General features: G+C 44.0%; 3 protein-coding genes across 6 annotated transcripts in view; all 3 read right to left on the reverse strand.

Moving 5' to 3' along the window:
* Positions 1–284: 284 nt before the first annotated feature.
* LOC142896502 (annexin A2-like) lies at positions 285–4,543 on the reverse strand. Its single transcript, XM_076038209.1, has 13 exons — positions 4,398–4,543; positions 3,849–3,906; positions 3,663–3,756; positions 2,783–2,877; positions 2,569–2,682; positions 2,357–2,447; positions 2,108–2,187; positions 1,959–2,018; positions 1,230–1,323; positions 1,017–1,112; positions 784–842; positions 461–583; positions 285–350 (listed from the first exon to the last, which is right to left on the reverse strand). The coding sequence occupies exons 2-13, from the start codon at positions 3,894–3,896 to the stop codon at positions 291–293; spliced, it is 1,014 nt and encodes a 337-aa protein (XP_075894324.1). The 5' UTR covers positions 3,897–3,906; positions 4,398–4,543; the 3' UTR covers positions 285–290.
* A 183-nt stretch (positions 4,544–4,726) lies between these two features.
* ice2 (interactor of little elongator complex ELL subunit 2) lies at positions 4,727–12,564 on the reverse strand. Of its 3 annotated transcripts, XM_076038207.1 has the most exons (15): positions 12,375–12,562; positions 11,348–11,449; positions 10,912–11,269; positions 10,706–10,825; positions 10,479–10,613; positions 10,216–10,332; positions 9,727–9,886; positions 9,090–9,268; positions 8,239–9,007; positions 7,972–8,138; positions 7,757–7,886; positions 6,657–6,741; positions 6,472–6,522; positions 5,717–5,960; positions 4,727–5,132 (listed from the first exon to the last, which is right to left on the reverse strand). In XM_076038207.1, exons 1-15 carry the CDS (start codon positions 12,386–12,388, stop codon positions 4,983–4,985), a joined length of 2,781 nt encoding a protein of 926 aa, XP_075894322.1. In that variant the 5' UTR covers positions 12,389–12,562; the 3' UTR covers positions 4,727–4,982. The 3 variants fall into 3 exon arrangements, 2 of the variants coding, with proteins under 2 accessions (XP_075894322.1, XP_075894323.1); XR_012928360.1 differs by lacking the exons at positions 4,727–5,132; positions 5,717–5,960; positions 6,472–6,522 and adding an exon at positions 6,868–7,634 and having other exon boundaries at positions 12,375–12,564; XM_076038208.1 differs by lacking the exons at positions 4,727–5,132; positions 5,717–5,960; positions 6,472–6,522; positions 6,657–6,741 and adding an exon at positions 6,799–7,634 and having other exon boundaries at positions 12,375–12,564.
* A 520-nt stretch (positions 12,565–13,084) lies between these two features.
* The window catches only part of roraa (RAR-related orphan receptor A, paralog a), a 193,611-nt gene continuing 186,533 nt past the window's right edge, over positions 13,085–20,162 (reverse strand). For both annotated transcript variants that reach the window (XM_076037951.1, XM_076037952.1), the window contains one exon: positions 13,085–20,023. In XM_076037951.1, the coding sequence (XP_075894066.1) occupies positions 19,859–20,023 (165 nt within the window). In that variant the 3' untranslated portion in view covers positions 13,085–19,858. The remainder of the gene's footprint in view (positions 20,024–20,162) is intronic.

Raw genomic sequence — 20,162 nt, forward strand, 5'->3', positions numbered from 1 at the left:
CCTGCAATCATCAAACCAAATAAAAGCAGGCTGAAAGTAAAGTGAAAGGGGAATTTAAACAGAGCAACTTTATTGAGAAATCGGAGCAGCAAAGGGAAGCTGCAACACTGATGCCTCCCATGTCAACAAGAAACAACCAACAAACAAAAAACTTCTCTTTGGGAACGTCGCAGACATGTGTGCAGAAAAGCAATGTGGGCGCGGGGCATCTATTCTGGTGCAAGAACGACTTTCAAAGCCCACTTTTCTATTGCATCTTTCCCTCTTGATGCTGGAGATTGATTTTCTTTTTATTCCTCTGGTCCACACAGGCTGAGAAGGGCATTCTGGTAGTCTCCCTTCGTGTGTTCCTGCAGAAAGACAGCAGCAGGTGAGAGGAAAGGCATCACAGCAAAAGCCTTGATGCTCATCAGTAACAGGCCAGTGTGTGTGTGTCTGTGCGTCTGTGTGTGAGACATACCAAAATAGTCTTCTGCAGGGTCTGCCCAAAAAATGCTTTGTACTCAGAGCAGATCTTCTTCAGGTCCACCTCGCAGCGGGACACAATGATCCTGGTCACCAACCTCTCTTTGGCGCCTTTAGACTGGAGGAGTCGGGGAAAAGTCAGCAACTTTAGTTTGAAATGCTTGAAACTAAAGCGCAGTGGCTGATGCAACGGCGCTGTAAGAAGACTCTTGCCAACTTTTGATTCTGTTCCTGCAGCAAAAACGGCACTTTCACAAGCGCAGATTCTTTTGAAAGTCACTGGTTGGATGTGTGTAGGTGAGCAGGACTTGTATCTACCTTCATGGCTTCATTCAATCTCTTGGCAAAGTACAGCTGTTTGTTTTCAAAGCACTGAACTGGAAGACAGAAAAACAATGTGCAACAATAATGCCAGGTGCTTCTTGACAGATTATTCAAGAACGTTCTTTTGCTGTTTTGGAAGAAAATGAAACATGGCCAAACAGGGGACTATTTACTGCGCCATATAATCATTTTAGTTCATCATATGGTTGCCGATTAAGCATATTTACCAAGCACCAGGAAGGATTTCTGCAAATCCCCTTTAACCTCCTTGATGATGCTCTCCTGCATGTCATAGGGGCTGTAACTCTTGTACTTCTGAAACACTATAACATTAAAAGACAAGAGCTCAATGAATCAATGAATGTGAACATGTTCCACAATGAAGAGAAGAGATTTGAGAAAACAAACAAAACACACAGCCACTGTCACTATGTGTTTACCTCTTTGCAGGTGAGGCACGCTCCTCTGCGACATGATGGAGATCCAGGTAGGAACATCAGTTCCTTTGATTTTCACACCAGCTTCAAACAGGGCCTGGGGGAAACATCAGCAAATTACTGGAAAAGCCTTTATGGATACCCTGTGACATAAATGGAGCGTTGTCCTGTACAAGGACCACCAAATTAAAGGTCCAACATGTGATGTTTCAGTGATCTGCTGACACTAAATGGAAATGTAAAATTAAAAAAATACATCGAAAAGTGGTATAAGGTTTTTTCTTTAGTACTACTGTCAAAAGCAGGTATACATTTGAAGGCGCGCATATTGTGCCACCATGTACTGACAGTAACCAGTAGGCCAGCACATCTGCTCCCGGCTTGGTGACTTCAAAGTGATATCATTGCTGGTATCAGAAACTGATTTACGCTACATCAACATTATTGGCATTTTGTCATTCTTACAGTTTTTTCTCCACACAATTACAATAAACTTTGAAAATGAAACAGCTACATACTGAAAAGATTTTGTGATCAGGCATAAAATAAAGACCGGGATAAGTTAGCAAGGTAAAGACTTAAAGAAGTCTACTGTTCATCTGCAAAAATAGAATAAGTCTTCTCAAGATCAATGTAACAATTTTATAATAATATACTTGGGTTTGTTTAAATGGTATATATTTTTTGGCAATAACTTTCTTTTTTCACAGACAATTACAAATAAACTCTTACTCTGGCATCTTGATCGATCTTTTCGTAGTCGACCACACTGGAGGGTTCGTCTCTCTTTGTCTGAGTGGATGTGAGACATGACTCGGATCAGTTTCAGTTATGAAGTTATAGTTGTACAAATATTAAATATGACTGGTGACAATTCTCACCTGCACTAGAGCTAGCAGTAGCTTACAAAAGTTCCCAGAGGTGTCACCATCTACGTCAGATTCCAGATTCTTCTTGAACACTGACAAATGAAATTCCAACAGACAAAAAAACAAAACAATGAGTGTCTGAAGTTCCAATTTAGCAAATGCAACACATGGACAGAGGGCTGCTGATGGGTGGGAGGAGCCAAGGGAAGACAGCACACGACTTTGGGTGAGACATTGCATAAATGCACACGTCACACTCACTCTCCGTGTAGACCTTCTTGATTTCTGCCATCTCATCACTGCTGCGTGAGCACAGAATCTCAATCAGTGTTTCCTCGTCTGTTCCCAAGCCCTGAAAAACGCACATTTTATTTTTTAACTTACAGAGAAAAAAAAAAAAAAAAAAAAATGTGTCAGATCACCAGGAGAGGGCAGCATTGCCCTTCAGCCAAATCTTTCCCTCTTTCCCTAACCTTCATGGAGCCTTTGAGCGCCGAGGCGTCGTACTGGGTGGTGCTCTTCATCAGTCCGAGGATCACCGTCTCCAGAGAGCCAGACAGCGCTCCCTTCAGAGCTGAGATCATGTCCTGAAAACACAAGTGTCACCCCCACCCGCCTCACCGTCAGCACGGCCGTCTCATCGGGGCTGCGAGGAAACTGGGCTGATCTGCCCCCCCCTCCACCTACCTTCTTTGCCTTCCTTTCATAGGCAAAAGCAATCTCTCGCCTTTGAGCGTAGGTCCGCTTTGTCAGGACGCCAATGATGGTGTGTTCATCCACACCTGAGGACACAACAAGAAGGCTTAGTCAAAATGCATTTGAGGCTTCTTTCCATATCGCAGAGTCATCTTCATTTTAGTCTTTTTGCAACCAGCTTTGGCGGTCCCTGCTGGCCAATCAAAAGAATGCACATTCTTGGTACTTCAGCGTTGGCCTTTGTTTTCAAAACCTAAGTCTGTCTGTCTTTTCACACAGTCAATGCGTACAAAAAAAAAAAAAAAATCTAAATTTCACAGTTGATTGAAAAATGTCGATTTGGCTCCAATAAATCTCAGCTTTAATCCCTGTCATCCACGTCAACAACATGTGAAGCTGTTGAGCAAGTGAGAAAATAGTTCAGTTAGTACTTGGCTTTTGCTTACAGATGATACATGTGTTCAATAAACACAAGTGGTGAGGCTCAGAAATTCCACAAAGGCAGGTCTGCAGCCAGTTAACCAAGAATACGTGGAGCTCCTCAGAAAGAGGACACAGGCAGAAGGAGGGAGCAGCCTTGAATCCTTGTTGCTAGTGGGCTAATCGCTAATCGCGTCCTCTCTAATAAAGAAACATTTCTCCGTACGGAGCACACGACTCTTCGGAACAAGAGTTAACGGTCAGACTGTTGCCAGTCGCTCCCAGCCAGCGGCCAGAGCTCAGCTTTGCCAACACAGACGCTGGAGGCCTTCCCAGCACGGCCTAAACCCCCTGAGCCAAGACGCTGACTCACAAATACCAGCTTCTCATCTGCAGGGAGAAGTGCCACATCCAAGGATTTCAGTCCAAGTGTTGTGGCAACGCAGCTTGCCTTTGGTTTTGATGGCGGTCTCGATTCTAGCGGCGTCCTTGTCTGGGTTGAAGTCCAGGGCCGCCACCACCGTTGGGTATTTGGGGTCAAAGGACTGAGGATTGGCAGAGAATTGAAGGTGCTGAGCTGCTGATTTCTTAAAATAAAAAGGATGCGATGCGAGTGGGAGAAAATAATGGGAATTACCGCAGCGTTGAGGCACAGCTGCCCGAGGAACTCTGACACCAATGCCATTCTGGAGGTCCTGCAAGAAGGCGAGAAAGGTGTCAGCGCAGTACAATCTTCACATCCCACTGTAATCCTCTCACTGACTCGTCAAGTTTGTTATGCCTTGAGATATTAACGTTTAATCCCAGAGACAATCACTCACTGTTTGTTTTAAAGTCAAATGTCTGCACAGGTTTGTGCTTTTCTCCCCCTTTTAATCATGAACATGTGGACAGAAGGAGCCGAGTAAGCAGTGAGACTGCTGGCAAATCATTGTTTTAGCCTGATTAGACCGCCACACAGCAACAAACCCCAGAGAGACACACCCTGGAAAGTAGTACTGTGTGCGTCTGGAATGAATGAGCGTGTTCGCAGGAAGGGAAAACAGGATCTGAGTTTCTGGCCAGCAGGAATTCACACTTGGCCGACGCTCAGAGAGATAAGAAAAACGTTGTCAACATACTTCTGTGAAGCGGTTTAGAAAGCTGAAACATTCCAGCAGTAAAACTTTGAGGATCCTGAACTTACCTCTGTTGTGAGAGCCGAGATGATGCAGAGAGAGAGAGAGTGAGAGAGAAGTGTGTGCAGTCGCTGCTGAAGTGGGATGGGTGTGACGGCTTTAACTTTTGTGCTGCGGAGAAGAGAGGCTTCCCTTACTCACTTCCCACTCAGGACTCCACCCATTTTTTCAGCAGGAGCCACTAGGGGCTCAGGCCACAAGGCTCAAGCGACACACACACACACACACACACACACACACACACACACACACACACACACACACACACACACACACACACACACACACACACACACACACACACACAGAGAGATAACTACACACGGGACACATTGAGCAAAATGAGTGACATTTATTGTTGTTCTGTTGCTACAAAACAAAGTAAACAATATTAGAAATGTTCCTCTTTAAACAGAAGTACAGAAAGGTTCCTCTGTTGTCAAAGTGCTTCAGCGCTCACATTCTTAAGCTGATGATTCTGCAGTAGCATAATGAAATCATCGCCACTGCTTTCCGGGCCTATGCAGCACAGATGCAGGTCTGAGCTAACTAACGTGACCTGGTCGTGACTCCAGCAACCCGCTGTGCCATTTTTAAACTGACTTCTGAATGAGCTTTTCCACATATTTTTTCCTCTTAGCAGCGCGTTTGTTTGTTTTCCTCTTGGCGTTGCGTCCGGCGTTGGAGTTGTTCCTTTGTTGTTGTGTGCTTGCTTTGCCGTTGGCCTGTGATGAAATGGTCTTCTGGGATAGAAAAGGAGAGGAAAAAAAAAAAGGAGACGGTCCTGTAAATACCTCAAGTTAGCTAAAGTTTGCTTGGAAATAAAACGATAAAAAAGGATTTTGTTAATATTTATTTCCCCCCAACATCGTCAGCGGATGAGAGTTAAAAAAAAAAAATGTTTTATACATTTTATTTTCTCTTCAGCACCTTGAAAGACGAACACAGGTCTGCTGTGTGGAATTTCAAGGAGGCATTCAATGAATGTCTCAAAGTCCACACAAATCAAGTCTGTCCAGCTGCTGTTGGTGTTTCTCTCTATTGTTTCCACACTGAGTTTTGGACGCACATTACACGGCAGCGAGCTGGTTCAGCCTTTCTGATGAGGAAAAAAAAGCCACAGGCTTTGCCCTCACCACAAGCTAATGGGAGTGAGGATTTCATTTGGAGTGGCCAGAAAAGATTCCCAGCTTGTGTTAAAGTGTGACAAGAGTGTGAAATGATGCCCGGTTTACAATAATGTCTGGTCGTAACAATCAGAATTAGATCAGTTACAGTTTACTTTCTACAACTGCATGAATTTGTAACCAGCTGCTAACTGACAAACCTCGAGCGTGGCTTTTACTGGAAAGCTGCAGGGGATCCGGCCATGTTTCTGGTGGAAGGGCAGGACCACCGCAGGGTCAACGGGTATCCACGGCACCAGGCCGGGGGAGGGGGGCGCCGGGGCACAGCTGTGGACCTTCTGCAGGTCGTACGCTCCTCGGGTCACTTTGCCATTGGCTTCCTTCAGCAGGGTCGCGAACGGCTCCCCCACTTTGTGTGCAATGAGGTACCGTCCCGGCTCCAACCTAGGGGAAACCCAGAGGGAGTGCTCGAGGCAAAAACTGACACACCGGAACACGTTGCGGATCTTTCATTGCTCCCGACAGAGGCCTGGAATGTAGGTGAAGGTAGTCGGGAAACCTGCTGACGCAGCCATTGTGTGCTGTTGAGTCACTGATGGTGCAGCACCCAACAACACAAACATGAGGGGCGGCAAACGTCACAGTTTAAGCTTGAAGCTGTCAGATATGAATGTGTCAGTGTTTCCTCTTTTCATATAGATTGAAGGCAGATGTGTCAAGTTATGTTTAATTTTGTTTTACTACACAACATCACATATGTCATATTGGAATTGTCACATTTTTCTTTAAACATAACAAAAAAAAATGGGGCTGTATGTGAGAAAATATACAGTGGACTTGCTTGGAATTGAATGAGATTTATTCCAAAATAAATAGTCTGACGTGCTTGCACAATGAGTGGGAGGGGAGATCAGGTTCCACAGAAAATCACTCAGGTTCTACAAACAAAACTCACCCCGTCAGTTTCTTCAGGAGGTGGTGCAGTATGTTCAACGACTTGGAAGGTCTGCAGATGGAAACGAGACATCGTCAAGTCAAGGGCGGTCCACTTCAGCATTAAACCCTCCCAGTAAACCACAGGCGACGACAGGCGCAGATTATCAATCCACTGATTCAATCTCAGCAGCTGAAGACACTCACTTGAATCCACAGGTGAGCCTCTGTTCCCAGCCGTCAGGCAGCTTCCGCAGTAAAGCCACCTTGGATGTGAAAGCGTTGATGTGAGCTGCAGAGACGGACAGGCAGACAGACAGACAGACAGACAGACAGACAGACAGAGTGATCGGGAGCCAAGACACCAGGACGTCGCTGCTGCTTACAGAGTAATCACAAGGATTTACCAGCGCTTTACAAGCTCCAGTCAGCAGGGAGAAACGCTCCACGGCTGTGCTGAAAAACCTCCAACTCCAGTTTGTGACGCTGGCTCACATCAACCGTCCATTTCTTTAATCATAGGCTGCAATCAGGGGATGCCGCGTGACAAACCACATGAGGAGCGAGGATTTTATCAGATGCAGCCTAGTCATAATGTCCATTGCTTGAATAAACCCCCCATATTATTTATAACAGCGTGACTTTTAAACTGAAAGAACGGCAGAAACTGAAACATTAAGAGTCTTTACATTCATGTGTGGGACACAATGCTGCTTCCACTTTTAGGTAGTTATTTTTAGGCAGGATTTTAAAGAAGTAGTATTCAGTTGAGGACTAACATACTATAAATCATTTGTTTGCAGTGTTTCAACAGTGCAGGCATGGCAGAGAGGTTAACTTTGTCTTCTTTTACCTGATATCTATGTAACCCATCTGGAACATTTAAGATTGTAGGTGATTTACAGGATAATGACTAATTAACTTAAAAAAAGAAAAAAGAAATGATGTCATTTTTGAGTTGAACCACGAGTGGGAAGCGCAGTGGAATTTAACTGAGGTTGAGGGCAAAACTTAGCTCTGCACTGTAAACTGCATTCTCTGCAATTCTCCATGATCCAGTGTGACTGTTGTCATGGCAACACGGTAAATAAACTCAGTCCCACACAACCACAGCGGAGCAGTGAGTCATGAAAAGACTTCCATTGGCTGGTGAGGAGGGAGGAGCCATGGGGGCGAGACTAAAGCCTGTATGGGAAGGCGAGGGGACAAAAATACTTTTGCAGTTCTAGTCAACTGTTTTCAAACGTGAACCTCAAAAAAAAAAATCAGGATGATAAGTTAAAGTGACTTTTTTAAATTTTTTATACCCGTGTATGACACAGTGCTGGAGTGCAGCGCCGCCTCGGTCCAGAGCTGACAAGCTTCTCTGCTGCTGAGACACTCGGCGCCGTAATTCAGCTGGTACTCCAGCTTGGGCAACACGTGCACTGGCACATACTGTGTTGTGGAGGATACAAAGGAAGGAAATATGAGATGTGTGTAAAATGAAACAATGTAACTGGTGGTTGTGTGAAGGGTTTACCTGGTTTTGGCTTCCTACTTTCCTGGTGTGGGTGAGAGAGACGGAGCTGCGCACCATGAGCAGCAGGTCCTGCAGACTGTAGAGTTTGTAGAGCAGGTTGCCTTCCTCCGGTGCATCATAATCTTTCTCATCCTCCGCACCGGCCTGCAGGTCTTGTGACAAGATCTCTACACAGGAGAAAAACACACAAAACCTCTGTTTTTTGTTTTCTTTTTTTAAGGATAACTGCAACCCATGGATAAACAGAAAGAACAATGTGACACCAACTTTTGCCCTCTGCGGCTGTGGTGTTGGCCGCTGGAGCGGAGCCGCTGGAAACGCCCGAGGTCTCTTCGCCTTTGTTTCTCTCCAAATACGAGGACACGCACGGCTTGACGAGGGGCGTCGGGTGAGAGCGAGCGGCCGCCGGGGCACCGGGGCTGGCGGCGTTGGGCACGAGGGGGCACTTGGGCGTCTCGTGGGCGGAGCTGAACATGGCCGACTGCATGCGCAGGATCTCGCTCAGCTGGTCGCCGGCGGCCTCGGCTCTCCGGGAGCGCCGGCACGGCCGCGTGGCCGTCCGAGGCGACGACGACGACGACGACTCCGGCTGGACGGGCGCACACTCGGAGACGGGCGTGCGTGGAGACTCCGCGGTCGGAGCGCTGGGCCGGTTCACAGGTGCAGACACGGAGTCGTCGATGACCAACTTCTCGTCGTCAGAGTCTCCTCCACATTCTGGAACTTCATCACTCGCTGTGTCAGAATCCAGCCTCCTCTGCTTCGCACCCGGTTGGTCACTGGCAGCCGGCTGGGCTGCTGACGAGGGCTCCGGTTCTTCTTGCGAGCTTCTGCCGGTGTCGTCGAGGTGCTCGTCCGACCTCTTGCTGACACCTGACCAACGGCCTGTGACTTCTGCACTTTTCAACACAGAGTCTTTCTGCACTTTAGGGGTTTTTACAGAGGCGCTCTCTCCAAAAGTCTCCAGGTCCGTGAGGTCCACATCAAAGTCAAGTGCGTGGTCATCAAAGGACACTACATTCCTTTGGGAGCTCTCCTAACCAAGGCACATTGAAAACATTACTACAATTAGAGAAGATTATATATTTGGGTGTGGGGTGAGGGAGGCCTTTGCGTACCGATGACTTCTGCTCATTGGCAGGAAGTTCCGTCATGACATGGAACACACCCCTGGTCCCGCTCCTCTTGAAGGAGAGCTTTAAACTCTCCTGGTGGTAGATGTGGCTCCTCTCTCTGACTGTCACTTCAGTTTTTAAAAGTGGAGAATCGACATAGACGGTCTTCTTCTGGCCACTTCCTGTGTGTGATAATAAAATAAATAATAAGAAAGAAAGAAATATAGGATGTGTGAAACAGTGCCATCATGAGGCCACTCAGCATCAGTACACATAATGAGATCTGTCCGTATTATTAAAAATGTCTCCAAGAAAATAAAAAAGGCTGTATGCCATTGATATTCTTTACATGTATAATATAAATATAGCATATATGTAAAGCACAATGTATTCACAGTGTCCTAACTGTCCTTCCTTTGCTCCCTTTGACCAGAAACAAAGACAAATGTTATACATGCTATGTATGTTATATATGGGCGATGTGATTATTAAAACAGCTTCATTAAAAACTGTACATTCAGCATGAATATACAAGAAAATACACAAAAAGGTTGAAGGGTTTGTGCTTCTGCCATCCTGCAGTCGTCCCTGCAGGTAGGAGAGCTGCAGTGGCCAAACAAAAAGACAACAAAGACTTTACCGACGCCCGGGGACAACTTGACACAAACTGGCAGTTCCCATTGCTCCGCGAAGTCGGGACCGTTATTGTTGAGCAATCTGATGAGAGCGTCTCCAGTCAGACAGACGTGAGGCTCGTAGCGCACAGACAGCTTCTCTGCGTTGGCATCACTGCTGATTGTCTGGAGAAACAAGAACAACCAAACATTACGTCACATGCGTCGCTGTACTCCAACTGCATTTATTTATTTATTTATTTTTTTGTTGTTGCTACAATTAACAGGACTTTTACAGCACACAATACATCCACGTGTTCTGGCATCTTTAAGAAACACAATTAAAAGCGGCATTGCTGAGCAAGGCATGAACACCCTCTGGTGTCTTTTGCGAAAACTGCAAGAGCTGGAACAGAGTTACAATAGACCTGCGGTCATGAATCCCATTCTAGCAATAAAACATCTTTGTGACTTACTTTATTGGAGTAATTAAAAAAGTGAGACTACTTGCTTACAGCGTGCACGTCCTTGGCTTTCTTAGCTGGAGGAGTCAGTGATGAAACGCTCTGATAATCTGATGCAAGCAGAGCGTCAGCAGGCAGTATCTTGTGGTCTGTAATATCCACGTTGCCCTGGAGAAATAAAAGGGTACAAATATGGTAATAGGGAGGGTGAATTCACAGCAAAAAGCTGATTCTGCAGTTCAACACTTCAACTTTCACTTGAAGACTAGAATTTTGCCACTTATTAACAATGGGGTAAAAAAAAAGTACTTCACCATGATTAGCAGCTGTTTTTCAAAAATCAGCTTTATGCCAGGGTTGAACGTTCCCCCCGTCAAACTGGTCATCTCGTGAATCTGATAACACTGAGGGATCGTGCTAATGTGCTCCAAACAGTCTTTGAAGAACTCCTGAAAAACAACAACAGCACATATCTTAGTTTAAAGCAGACAAACGTACATCTCAGAGAGCTGGCGACAGATGTGTTCCAATAGTTAATAACCTCGGAATACTGCAACGCCGCCTCCGTTATGAAGTTGTAGTCATCGGCGCATTGGTTGGCCACGTCTTGCAGGTACTGCATGAAATGCATCACTTCCCTGTTCACCCGTGCCTGCAGGTTCTGCAGTGGCAGAGAGGAATACTTAGGGAAGGGACAGAACATACAAGTGAAATGAAGAAACGCCACAGAGGAAAGAATATCAGTACCTGTGGAGGAAGCCTTGGTTTTTTACTCTGTAAAATGTCAAGATAGGTCTTGTGTTCTTTGCTGGACAGGCAGGACAGGCAGGGGTACGGCAGTCTGGGTTCAGGGTAGGCAGCGTCCACTTCAGTCTCACCCTGCTGCTTTCTTGTGCATTTGTTGCCCTTCTTTGGTTCATCTTCTTCTTCTTCTTCTTCTTCTTCTTCTTCTCCACCGCCCACAGTAGTATCTGCACACGTATTATCACTATCACAGCTATTCCACTGGGAGTCTTCTCTGCTGTGACAACTGGTGTTGTTAGACTCCGAAGCTTTTGCAGCCCCGGCACCAGACTTGTTCTTTGTGTTGGCATTCTCTGCAGGACTTTAACAAGATAGAAGTTACATTAAGAAAAGAACAGGCAAAAAGTGTTACTTAACACAGACAGTCGTGCTAAAATACCTCTGAAGACGTTCCCAGAGCTCTCTGACAGTCGGTGCAAGGGAGTGTTTGTCATAGGCATCCTTGGTAAAGAAAGGAGCATCAGGAACAGGAAGATCCTCCCTGAACAAAACAAGTGTGTTTGAATAATGGACCGACCCGTGTCACATCCAACAACTGTCACCATACCCAATGTGCTTATAGAGGTCAACTGGGCAGTATCACAGCCCCTAGTCTAATGACAGTTACAGTAATAACATCTACATTTAGTATATGTAACACATTCTGTTCACGTTCAAGCAAAGCTCCTCAGGTTATCGGCACAGTACGTGTGGTACGAATGTTTTGCTCTTAACATTGTATTTGCACTTTTTATTCTTTGTTCATTCTGCAACTTTTCTAACGGATTCCACTTCACGAGACGCTGCGATTGCAAATTCATTTGAGGCATAATAACCGTTGCGTAGTGATACGCACCTGCTGTTTGTATTTTGTTGGCTATTCATGCAATTGCATTTTCATGAAAGTATCTTTGTGGAAAACCTTTAGGCTCAAGAAACACAATTCACTATGAATCTGATTCGTCAGTGTTCTGTGGAGATTTTCCGTTACAATAACATTTTGTTCACAAACAGCACGTGCTTAAGCAACACACTACTGTATATACAAATGGTGGCACGCATTAGACATAGGAAGTCACTCTTTCGAGCAAAAACACAACAACTCCTACTTCGTCAATGTGAACATGCTCTCTCTCAGCTGGCATTGATGCGTGTGTAATTCCCAGTATGTAAACAAACGTGTGACACGTGCTTATATGAAGCGACAGTGTGCTAATGTACTATTATTCAAAGAAAATCACTACACGTTGAGTTCCCGGTCATGATCAATAATTTACACACGAACTAGGTTCGTTAATGTTTGGCTACATCGGTACCTAAAGGGTTTTGACAGCAACAACACGCGTGGAGCGCACCCTCAATTCTAAGTAAATTTGCCTAACATTGTTTCACATTTCACCCAAAGTTTCATTGAGAGCGTGACTTACCATACCAGCTCCATTACTGTCACCAGCTCCAGGGGCTCCTCCGAGAGCTCCTGCGGTCTTCTAGTATTTACACTACGGTGGCTGAACCAACGAAAAGTTCCTTAGAAACATCAACGTTCAGTTAGCGATGTTAGCAAGGGGCGGGCTAACGACCGCCGTGCGTTTGACGGGTGACGTCTTCTTCTGGTGACGTTTGGAGCACGATGTAAACACTGCTGCCCTCCTCCGGCCATTCTCTACACTTGACAGAGAACTCATAAAAGCTATCGCACAACGCACGAATGCACAGCGGTTTCAACAGGAACTTGGGCCTGAATAGGTTTAGTAGTGCTTAGCCCACCACTGTTTGGGAACAATAATAGCATTTTAATTCTTGTGTTTTCACCGGGGCAGTGTACTGGTGCATCTTATTAGAGACACCTTCAGACTTCAGGACTTCCTTAATTCTTTAAGTCTTGGATTCAGCAAGGAGTGGATGGTGTCAGCAGCAATACGCAGGTCGGCTCTGACTTTTTAATGACACTCAGTCGGTCCTTGATCTCTGGATGAAACATCTTTGCACCACGTGTGGAATTTTTTTGGTGTAGTTTGCATGTTCTCCATGTACCTGTGTGGATTCTCTCCAGGTACTCTGACTTAATCATGATTTTGTGAAGGTGTTGGTGGTGAAGGAATCAGAGGAAGATAAGCAGTCAGAAAAGAAAAGACCATTACAAGCGGTAAATTTTATTATGGGATAACAGCACATAAAGCACATCTAAAATCGATGTGTCCAATGCACTTTTAATAAATGTAATATTAAAGGTACAGTTTCTAAGTACAATATAACAACATTCATATTAGAATGAAAAGTATTTAAAAGACAACATTAAATTTCTTATTTTCTTTACAGCGGTATTTACAAAATGAATCAAAATACTTATTTTCAAATTTAAGAATCAGACAAGAAGGAGCAAAACTACGCTTGTGAGTAGACTAACCTGCTAAAGAGAGTTCAAAAGAGCTGGATAAAAAGGTACATGATCATCTGTCCTCATTTTAACATCAGTAGCAAACGTGTGACCTTAAGAAATCTGTGACAACCACGCTCGTTTCGGGGTTTCCCCTATATGGTACGGTTTTGGATGGAAAAACAAACAAACAAACAAAAAACAGAATCCACCTGTGCTCCACCTGCCCTGCATCTTTAAATATCCCCAAATGACTGAGCATACACTGAACGCAGAACATGAAATAAATCCAAAAGTGCTGTCAATCTTACAAACAGTTTTAGTTGATTTACAGTTTTAATGGTAAATCTGCAACTTGATGACGTGACAGGGGAAAGAAAAATACACGATGCAGAAGAAATAGCCTGAACAAAGCCAACAACAATCTGCAGGTGAACCCTTTGTTTCGTTATCTGCAGGCATTTATTTGACCGTCCACAATCGACGCCGAACTAACCTCCTGTGTCTCTCAAACAAGGTGAAGGGTTACATGTACACTCTTAAAAGACCATCGAAAAAACACTGAAACCCTTTGACAAAGCCGCGTCAAAACCGGCGTGAGAACGCTTCACATCACGAAAAGAGGGGGGAAAAAATTCTGAGAAAACATTTGAAGCCATGTGAGAGTGAGACATCATTCTCATGTACAAAACACATCGTCACTTCGGTACACATCTGGAGGAAAACACAGAAAAGGACAATCAAAAGACAACTGAAAAAAAGAAAACAAAATCATCATGTATCTTGCTACACCGAGAGGCACTCAGTGTGATACGTTGTGTATTATTGCAAGCATATTCCCACTGATATTTGCTACAGAGTGGAGAGAAAAGGTCAACTTTGTCCTCAAATGGCATTTGTATCATGTACACTTGTAATACTTAACGTGGTGCAATAAGTTTGTGCCACTGATCTGAAGAAACCACTTAGGGATGGACTAGAATGAGGGATAGCCAAAGCATACCGAGGCTCTGTTTAAGAAACAAGCACCGCTTCCCTGCATTAGGTAGAAGAGCTATGCTGACACGATAGAGGTAAATATTAAGTATCTTAAAACCTGACAAACTATAGCCTCAGTGAGTGGTTTTTACAATCAGACAAAGGAAAAAAAAACAAAAACAGAACACAATACTGCTGCTTCACTTCGATTATCGTCATTCTCTTGCGCTGACCGGAAAAGCAACCTTAAATAGCTTGTTAATTTGAAGATACTAGCTTTGCTATAAGTCAGAAGGAAATAAGTGCCTTAACCCAAGGCTAGCACACTGATACAGGTGCAAGCCGGGCAGTTTTACCACTATCATTTTAATTATCAGTATCCTAATATCAATAATACCTTAATATGCAATGAAATCAATGGACTTATAGGGTGGCCGGACTTCGGAATCAATACTTTGTTCACAAAATGAACTTGCCTTGCACCACACATTAGGGCAACACAAAGTAAAAAAAAGGAAGGAAAGGAAAGAAAGAAAGAAAAAGTAAAAAAACAAAAAACAAAAAACAGCACACCCTAAGTCTATCAAACTAATCCTAAAGGAGGGAAGCAAACTAGAAACAGAGTTATCGTACAATATGGTGTAATCAATAAACAGATAAATATTTCCACTGGGTAGGCCTTAGTAGCAGTATTTTCCTCTTACCTATACAGACAGAAATTACAAAGCTACCTTTATACACGTGATCAATAATAACATTAAATACGGTGAACAACCGGCTGAGGGTGACGGAGAGAGAAAGGAAGAGAAAATAAGATATACATCATACAGGCCATGTTAAGTTCTTAGTTCTCCACCTGGGAACAGAACCGGTCAAATATACAGATGAAACATAAAAACATCCACCAAATCAACACATAATGGAACAAAAACAAAAAACAAAAAAAGGTGATAAATAAGAGGTGTATTTACATGCAGATGTTCAAGGACTATTATGCACAAAAAGAATCAAAAAAAATAATACACAGACATATATTATTGCTTGACATTCAATTATGGCTAAAAGTTGCTTCTCATCATTTTTTTTAAAACTATATTCTTAAAAGTATTTTTAATCATAAATCCTTATCAGCTGTGCTTTGGAAAATGAGTTCTGTTAAAATGTGACGACGGACTTGCAATTCTGGATAACACACCGACACTCCAGCACGACTTGGAAGCATGACATAATTCCAGTCTTCCCAATTTGAGGTCAAAAAGACTCCTTTCTGCTTTTCATTCCTGAATCAATTTAGAGTTCACTCAATCTCAGGGCTGTGACCCTGGCGTCCCAGCTGATAGTTGTCCCGCAGCAGGCTGCAGACCAATAAGGTGTTAGAGGGATTATGTCATGCTTTTAAAAAAAAATGACTAAACCTATTATGGATGGATCAAGCTCAGCATTTCCAAAACCTTTTTTAAACTTCAATAAAAAACAAATTAAAATCAAGACCTTCTTGTTCACATAACCCTGTTCCTCTCTAATTATTAAAGCCTTGTCTGGGGTTTTTCTTTTATTCGCACAAGGTGAGAACGCAAAAAAAACAACACACGCACGTACAAACACACTCACACACACTATTGCTTTTTTTTTTTTTTTTTTTTTTTTTTTTTACAAGAGGACGACAGAGCAGAGACAGAAGGACCAGCACATTTCAGTTTTTTTTTGTTTTGTCTTTTTTGTTTTCAACTGAATACTATACACTGATTGAATAGCACAGTTAGCGTTGGACCCCTGGCTTGGATCGGGATCAGTCAAAGTGATAATATACAGAAGGACATCACTTTACAGGCCTTTGTAAAGGCGCAGTTTAACTGTTGGACACAAAACTCTGTGTGTGTGTGTGTGTTGTGCTACCCTGCCAGCATTACCAGCACATGGGATGAAGTCCAGAGAGACGGGGCTTTGTTACTTTCTCCTCTACACCCTGACAGTTATTAAGTCCGAGTCAGCTGAACGGATGAAGTCAATTCAAAAGGATGGTGACTGCACTGTAGAGACCCGTAATTGCAACACAAGGCATATTGCTCGTATAATATTGTAGAACACATTACACTTTGCCACTCAGCCATTTCGACTTCAAAACGTTTTTTTTGCGCTTTTTTTAACGAGAGAAGAGCTCCGCCCATCACATTCGAGAAAATGCGGAAATACTTGATGCGAGCGGTGAGAATAGTGCAACAGCTACAGAATGCTGAATTAGATTACAGCAAACTAAATACTTTTTTTTTTTTTGCAAAGAAAGAGGAGGAAAGGAGCCAAATCTCGACCTCCTGACCGTTTTCTGAACCGTAAGCGTGGGCCGCCTTGGAGAGAGAGAGAGAGAGAGAGATTTAGAGGCCCTCCCTCGTGGAGTCACGAAAGAGCTAATAAAATGTTCGGCAAACTGTCCAGAGCAAAGCGAGCCGCTTCATCTGCCTAAGCTAGAACCTCCCTGAGCGTTCGCACCTCGTCCACTCCGCTGCTCTCGCCGGCCCTGTCAACCTGGATTGTCTAGCAGTGGTTCCACACTGGGCCTCTTTCTCTCGCTGGGACTCTGAGGTTTTAGTCGTCGTAGAGGGCTTGTGCATATCCAAATAGCATTGGATCATAACAGAGATTATTACTTAAGGTACAGCATTATCTACACCCCAAACACAACAGATTTAGTATTGCATAAGAATATTTGGTTTTTCTAACAGAGGGTTACTTTTTTTTCTTCTTCTTCTTTTTCTCCTAAGACCCTGATGACACCATTTGAAACCAAAACGGATTCCGTGTGACGGGAGCACGTGTGCACTGACAGAACTGTGGCTTGCAAAAGTGATGTGGATTTTTCAAATGTGATTTTTTTTTGTTGTTGTTTGTTTTGTTTTTCAGATGCTGACTGCAGGGGACGCCCTGGTGGTCTCTGAGTGACTTGGAGGCCCCTCCCCTCCTCTTAATGACATCAATAATAGAATTTTTCCGAACCACCCTGTGAGGAGTATTTTAATGGTAATCGCTTCTCATGGAACATCCCTGACAAAAAAAAGAAGAAAAAACAACAACTGGAGAATAAAAATGAAAATGTCCTCTCGAAACAAAAAGCGCAAAAGAAACTCGTCCCTGAGGGGTGACAGCATGAGGCGCCAACGCCTCGTAAAAATTGCACGGCGGAGGAATGATCATGTGCAAACACACAAAAGAAAAAGACAAACAACTGGAGTCTATGGGTGACAGATGTATAAACATGCTTTGTTGGGTTTCTAAAGGGATATCACTTTTTTGCCTTTTATTTATTTTTTACTCATTTTTTTTTCAAAAAGATATTTCTAGAAGCCGCTACTTAGGTTGCTGGAATGTCTTAGGAATCCATTCTACATTACAGACAAGTAGACTGGAGAGCGGAAGCAACGACTACTGTTTGGCACATCCAGGTTTTTTTTTTCTTCTTCTTCTTCTTCTTCTTATTGTTTTTTTTTTTTTGAAAACCACTTTACTACCACACTGACAAGAAAGACACACTCAACAAAAACAGGAACACAACAACAAAGCATTCTGAAAATAGCACTTGTCCTACCATGTTTTTTTTTTCTCCCCTAATCTTACAAATAACAGCTATTCTAATTATTGCGGGAATATAGTTAAGTGCTACCTGACATCTTTTTCCTCTCCTTCCATCTCTTTCGTGAGTTTATTAACCAAAACATGTTACAAAAATAGAAGCTTTTACTACCAGACAAGGCTTTGAATATTCGCTTTCCCTTCACCGTTTCTTCCTTCTGCGTCCTCCTTGCTTGCGGCGTTGCCGGCCGGGCAAGAGGCGGCGGTGAGATGGCAGGAAAAAGTGGCTTGTAAACAACCATAATGATAATAATAATAATAATAATAATGATAATAATAATAATAATAATTAAAAACAATGTTTTGACAGACACTATTTTAATCTGCTTTATGGTCACAGCTGGGACCTGCTGGCATACTTGCTGTGTCTTTAGCCTCCACTAGATGGAACAATTGTGTTGCGTGTTGCCAGTGGAGGCTCACAAAGCTCAGCTCTCCCTGTGACCGTGATTGACTTTAATGTTTTCTTGTGCCCTCCCTAATCAAACATCTTACGCTCCTCGCAACCCGGAAATTTAGAGACAAAGAAAAACGCTCAAACAATTATTCAATCGAGCCTCGTTAGCGAAGATCAAGAAAGCCACGAGCTCGGTTGCTAAACCGCCGCAAGGTTCCCGCGCTGAGAGCGCTAGCAGGGCTCCGTGTTGACGGGCGCCTGACAGGCTCTCATTGAGGCAACGCTGCTCCTTTTTAAACCTGCCTTCTCATCCGCGCCCACTTTTTGTTGAGCGAACCGGCAGCCACGCCAGCCTGCGATCCTAACAGACAGCCCTTCACACTCGCGCTCCGGCACCGTCTACAGCTCCGAGAACTAGCCTCCGTGAGCATGGTTCAACTTTGTATTTCTTGTGCACATGCAACACATCACTAGGTAAATATACAAGTCTTAAATTAACCAAAGGTGTAAATAAAAGTGCCTTATCAATTGAACAATTAAGAATGGTCTAACTACTAATATCATACATGTTATTTAAAATAGATTCTATAAACATTACTTTTTTCTGTATAGTAAGTACTTATGACCATATACCCTGTAGTACATTATAAAACAGGTGGAATGGACCCTTTTCGTTGTGTTGGTGCCCTGTGCTTCTCCAGGGCACCTGTCTTAGAGAAGGATTAATGGCAGATGGCCTTACATGATTTCACTATGCAACAATGGTGGATGGAGTCTCTGACAGCTAAAATCATTGCGATTTTCATTAGAATTACCAGAATTCTTCTTCTTCTTCTTCTTCCTCTTCTTCTTTTTTTCTCTTTTTTGAACGATTGTCCGGAGAGAGGTGCCCGACTGCATCGCATGCTGACGGACCCTCCCTCAAAGTCGCTGTGAGTTCCGGAAACTGCATCCAAAAGGTACAAGTGAACACAAAGAGAGTATTGGCTGAACTTGACCACGGTGAGTGCATTTTTAAGCCATTTCCTTGATTAGGTCATTTAATGTCTTGGTGATGGGAAACAAAACGCTGTTTTGGGTTGAACCTTGAGGCCCTGATGTAGCTTTGTGGATTTTAAATCTTTAAATCTCTTCTTAACCCGAACCTGATCTGCGGGTACAAATCTAAAGGATGGGGATGCGGTCAATAGTGGCGGCGTGGCTCATGGATGTTAGATGAATGTAGATCTCCATGTTAGAAATGCGTCACAGATGGTCAAGTTCAACCGTACAGAAAAGCTTTGTCTCTGTCTTCTCTTCTCGGCCCAATGGGGTGTCGGGTCCCACGCGTCTTTCTTCCGAAGAAATTCACTAAAGTAAACCTTGAGAATCAACTCCCTCAGCCCTCCCCCTCCGATGTAAAAGAAGTTGAACAACGTGCTGTCTGTCCTCTCCGTTTCTGTTGTTTTTTTTTTTTGTGCAGGGCACCAATAAAGTGTCTCAGATTCCGCCTCCACATTCCCCTACGGTGGGCACACTGGCACCTGGCGGGGCTGCTACCCGTCAACGGGCATGGACTGCTCAAAGTCTGATCCAAACAGCTCCTTGTATAAGGGGGGGAAGTGGGCGCGCACAATGTCTGGGTATATTGCTTTGAAAGCGGTGAGCTTCTCTGTATGCCTACTGCACAGCGCTCGCAGTGTCGATACTTTGCATATCAACTGTGGAGAGAGAGAGAGAGAGAGAGGGAGAGAGAGAGAGAGAGAGAGAGAGAGGAGACAGGCTGTTTAGATTCACAGGGAGGCAAGGACAAGGAGCAGCGGCGGTGGAAAACAGGCGGCGGCGGCAGCGGCAGCGTGT

The sequence above is a fragment of the Nelusetta ayraudi genome, unplaced genomic scaffold (assembly GCF_046127955.1).
Source record: "Nelusetta ayraudi isolate G7.1 ecotype Tasmania unplaced genomic scaffold, CSIRO-AGI_Nayr_v1 ptg000053l, whole genome shotgun sequence".
NCBI classification, from domain to species: Eukaryota; Metazoa; Chordata; class Actinopteri; order Tetraodontiformes; family Monacanthidae; genus Nelusetta; species Nelusetta ayraudi.